General features: G+C 39.9%; 1 protein-coding gene across 1 annotated transcript in view; it reads right to left on the minus strand.

Moving 5' to 3' along the window:
- Positions 1-1,189: 1,189 nt before the first annotated feature.
- GPR37 (G protein-coupled receptor 37) overlaps positions 1,190-4,948 on the minus strand; it is a 22,241-nt gene continuing 18,482 nt past the window's right edge. The window contains exon 2 of the mRNA XM_019625913.1: positions 1,190-2,477. Within this exon, the coding sequence (XP_019481458.1) occupies positions 1,659-2,477 (819 nt within the window). The 3' untranslated portion in view covers positions 1,190-1,658. The remainder of the gene's footprint in view (positions 2,478-4,948) is intronic.

The raw sequence follows: 4,948 nt of genomic DNA on the forward strand, positions 1-4,948 counted from the left end.
AATTCTAAGTATCTTAATAATAGGAGAAGATATTTACTGGTAGATACTTTGAAAGATTTTTCAAAGCACCCTATTGATGTGGTCCTATATTTCTGCCTTATGTAAGGTCAATCCTGTTAAAAGTCAATCCAGAAGCATTTATTCTGTGGCCAGTATTAGATAGATGTTGTGGAACATTACAGCACAAGATAAAGCTCTGCTGAAAAATATCGAATTTTCTTTGAGCCTTCTTAGCTCCAAGTGTCATGTGGGAATGCCCAGCTGCTAGAAGAAAATTGCCCAGAGGCCAAAACTTGCAGCTCATAACAATCTAACCCAAGCACAATGGGGACCTTTGGTGTTAGCCACTGTAGAAAAATCCAGCAGAGATGTTATTCAGAAAGTAGAAGGTCCCCCAAAATAGCTGCATAGAGATGCCCAACAAAGACAGGAGAAAGGAAATGTCACCAAAGAAACGCCTGGATATAATTAGTGTCTCTTACCCCCCAGCTCCCAGCTCCACAGGTATTTTATGGAGTAAGCATGTGAAGAGATTTGAAGGGGGAGAGGATAGTGTTTTCCCCTTTTTTCCAACAGNTTGGCAGTTTATGAAATATCAACTTCAAGGGAGCATTTGAATACTCAAGTGTTCTAATCAAGATATACAAATATTTTATTATCCCTCCACTGTACTTCTGTTCTACTTAAAGAAATCAAATGGCACTGATTTAATCAAGCTCATTTTTTTTTAAAGGAGAATTCAGGGTGCCTCACACAGGATTCACAGTGCATCAAAGGTCAGTGTTCAGCGGAAATCAGATAACAAGCATGTTGTTTTTCAGTCCTCGGTTCTGCTCAGAATTCCTCAGAGGAAAACCTGTGGCTCTACAGGCTCATTCAGAGGTGAATTTAAAAAACAAAAAAGCTACTTCCTACTCTGCTGTCTATTTATTCATATTTTATAAATACTTGGAAGTAATTTTACATCTATATCTGAATATTAAAAATACAATTTGTTTTAACATATAATATAGTTTTATGAGTCATGCATATAAAAGAATGCTATTATCATATAGTGATTACCTGCCTTAAAGGAAAATAGAGTTATAAAATAATAAGGCTGATTTTAAATTGTGCATAGAACCAGTAATTGTGTAGTTAAGGCAATTAAAAGATTTATTGAATCTTGGTTAAAAGTAGGACAAGGACATTAAAGAATAAAGTGTAATTTATTTGGTGCTACTTTGTAAATGCTTCTTATCTACAAATCATCTAATGGTACCATATACAATATACTTTCAATCTCAACTCAAACATAAAATAATCTACAAAATCGCATGGCTATCATCAATATACAGTGATTACGTTTTAAAAAGAAAGAAAATTAGCAATTAGTTAAGTTAAGGTGCCGTAACTTTTTTTTTCCACATAAAATATTAGCACCATATCAGAGAAAATGATCTAAACTATGGGCCTTCTCCTACTTCTTAAATAACTAAATATAAACATTTTTTTTCCCCAAAGCACAAATATTAATTTGCAAAATCAGTTCTACAGTAGTTAATAGTTCTCTTTTTGCATGTATATTTCCCAGTAAGGAAAAATAGGAAGTAAAAACTTTCACAGGGTCTGAAAATTAAACAAACAAATAGAAATCTAACCAAACCCAACATCATCCTTCAGCAATGCGTCCCCACAGACGCAAATGTGGACATTTCCCGGCGGATGGTGCTAAACGGGGACAGTTCCAGCTCCGTGGTGTACTCGTTGTCATTGTCATCGCTGGTCACCGTGGATGCCTTCTGAATGCACTCATCACAGCAACAGCAGCAACACTCCATGAAGGCCCGGCTGAAGGGTTTGCACAGGCAGAACAGGAGGACCGGGGTGACACAGGACTTAAAGAACAACAGGAACTGGCTGATGATGTTCAGGAGGTCCATCGTCTGCTGGGAAACCCCCGTCGCCATGTAGGCAGTGACGATGTTGCAGATATTTTCAGGAATAATGCAAAACCCATACAAAATGGTCAGAGCCACCACTGTGCAGTTCATCTGGCTTTCTAGCTGAATCTGCCTCTTATTCCCTCGGGTGCTGGCTTTCTCGGCTTTGCGGATCTTCCTGGCAGTCACTAAGGAGCAGGTGATGGTAAAGAGCGTGGGCAAACAGAAGTAACAGCCAAAGTACCACCAGAGCCTCGCGCTGTCGTAGGTCAGGGCTAAAACGTAGACGGTGTCCGGTAAATCGGGAGAGACCTTGATAACGCAGCGCTCGGCGGGGGCCCGGCCGCTGAAGCCCAGGTCGTCTCTGCTCAGCTGGCGGAGAACCACCTCCGGGAGCGCTAACAGGAGGGCACCTACCCATATAACGGCCAGCTTGGCCGTGGTGGAGGAACAGTTTTCAATCATTTCATAGTACATCTGCACGTTGGTGGCAGCCCGGAAACGGTCTATGCACAGAGCGCACAAGGTGAAGGTCGTGACCCCGAGAGAAGCGACCTGTGGGGGGAGGAACACGGAATGCAGTTATCCTGGGGGGTCTCTGGGGAATAAATACAGATGGGTTCAAGAGTAAAAAAGGAAAGGGGAGCAATTTCCTGGAATAACAAGGCATGGGTGACTGGGTCGCTGACTTCAGCTGAATCATTGTAAGGATGAACTTTAAAATAGGGTGGGGGGGGGCAGGGAAATGCAGCGAAGGTTCAGGGTCATGGAGTCAAAAAGTGTCAGAGCTGGAAGGATCCATAAAGATCATTCAGTCCAACACTGTTTTATTATAGATAAGGACACGGAGATCCCCAAGAATTTCAGTCACCATGAAAATGCCTGCCACCAGGCGATCTAGATAAGGAGTAAGGATAATGGAGTGTATCCCATTTTCATTACTGAAAAAGATGGCCGTGTTTTCCGGTGTGGCGATCAGCAGCATGCCTTCCTTACAGCAAACTTTCAACTGTTTATTGCTTCCAAAAACTAGAGGAGCAGAGATCTCCAATTTCTCCTAACAGCAAAGTAAAGTATTTTAATATTCCTTTCATAGACGCTTATGGAAAATAAGGAAGGGAGATTCTCCAGAGGTCAAAAATCAACGAAAAAATTAATTCCAAACAGGCCAGTGACCACACCCCCCTGCCCCTTTCCCCGCCTCCCCCCATCTCTACCCCTGCATGTTTGCCCTAGAGGCATCTGCCAATCCTAATGAGATTTTCAAGTCAGTTTTAGGGAGACCGATGGAGCACAGAAGTCACAGAAGTAGACCACAAAGCTGGGACCCATGTGAGTGGGGATTAGATCAAAGATCCCTTATGAATTGGGAATGCCCCAAATAGTGACATCTTTGTGGGTATAAAGAGGAAATAAAATCAAGGGAGATAGTGGAGAAACTTATCTGCATTTTAGGATATAGATTTGGATGAAGTGGCGGGGGGGTGAGCGGAGGAGAAGAGTAAATTCTAACCAGGAGCCTGAATTTGTACTGGACTCAAGCCAGATTTCACACCATCTATGTGGCTCAGAGGAAACCCAAATGCAAGTTTTAATGGTCCCAGGCACCTGACAGGAGCAAACACAAAACCTCTCTGGAAGAATGTACTTTCACACCGGGCCTCAGAGAAATCCCACAGGTGAAAATTCCAGGGCACGTGGATTAAAAATCACAATGTGCATGAGACAATCCACCACTATGAGCCCATTTATGTGCCAAAGGAAGCCAGTGATGGAAACAGACATAGGTCCATCTGTCATGAAATAAATATGCTCATCACATTTAAAGAAATATGAGANGCACCCAGTTTTTAGATCCCAAATTTTTTTAAAAAGGGTGCATCTTATACATGGCGAAATATGGTAGGATGTAACTGAATGAATGGAAGGTGTGAATGAGGGAAAGAAGAAAATGATTAAAGTAACAAAGTGGATTTTAAGATACCTAGACTTAATACCTTTGAGATGGAGAAGTTTGAAGATTCAATTGTAGCACCCAGATGTTATAATTTGTCTAGAATATATACCATGTATATGGCCATAGATATGTACATTATTTGATTCATGCTATGGTCTGAACACTTACCAGAAAATTATACTTACTTTTTCTTTTGACACTGCTTCTTAACTCAGAGTCCTGGTTTTCCATCTGTATTTTGTTAAACTATGTTTTCTGCATGTTCTTCCAGTTTAAATATTGGTTTATTATTTTACTGAGCAAATATTTATTGAATACCTACTATGTTTTAACTGTATCAAGACAGTATTTCATAGATTGCTGTGAGTGTACTAGCAAAGTAGAAGAGATTATTATTTATAATCCCCCAAAGGAGATATATTCTTAGAGTTTTTAGGCTAAATCAATACTAAATCAGGGTCAAATTATGTGACTTTGGGTGAGTCAGTTAACTTCTCAGCGAAACAGTTCGTGTATACAAAGAAAGATTTGGGTAAGATTGGAAGACTTTGAGATCACTTTGAGCTCTAAAGTAATGTAATTCCAGTCTATAATACAGGACCTATGTAGAATGATTTTAAATTTGAAAACTGATAATATAAGTAGCAAAGCAAAAGTGGAGTTCAGTAAATACTCTTCAATTGCATTCACTAAAAGACTGGGACAAAGAAAATATAACATATATTTTTCTACTCACCAGAAAGAGGGAAGGAACACTCATAAAACGTGATAGTGAAATTGAAGAAACTTTTAATATGCTGTTCCTTTTCTCTCTTTATAAGAAAGGTTAGCCACAATCAGATATTCTGGGAATATGCTACCTAGAAAGAGAACATAGATAGCCAACCAACAGAAAGCAATTGAAGAATACTTCAAAATGCAAATGAATTCAAAACATCAGGAAGAAACCTTAACCTATTACCTTGGGGAATGCCTGAAGACTGGGAAAAAGTCCATCAGTTTTTAAATGAAGGGGAAGGATTTGAGAAGACATGCTCTTGAGTAAAGGTATCTTAAATGTTTCTCAGAG

This window comes from Hipposideros armiger, unplaced genomic scaffold (assembly GCF_001890085.2).
Source record: "Hipposideros armiger isolate ML-2016 unplaced genomic scaffold, ASM189008v1 scaffold_645, whole genome shotgun sequence".
Classification (NCBI taxonomy): domain Eukaryota; kingdom Metazoa; phylum Chordata; class Mammalia; order Chiroptera; family Hipposideridae; genus Hipposideros; species Hipposideros armiger.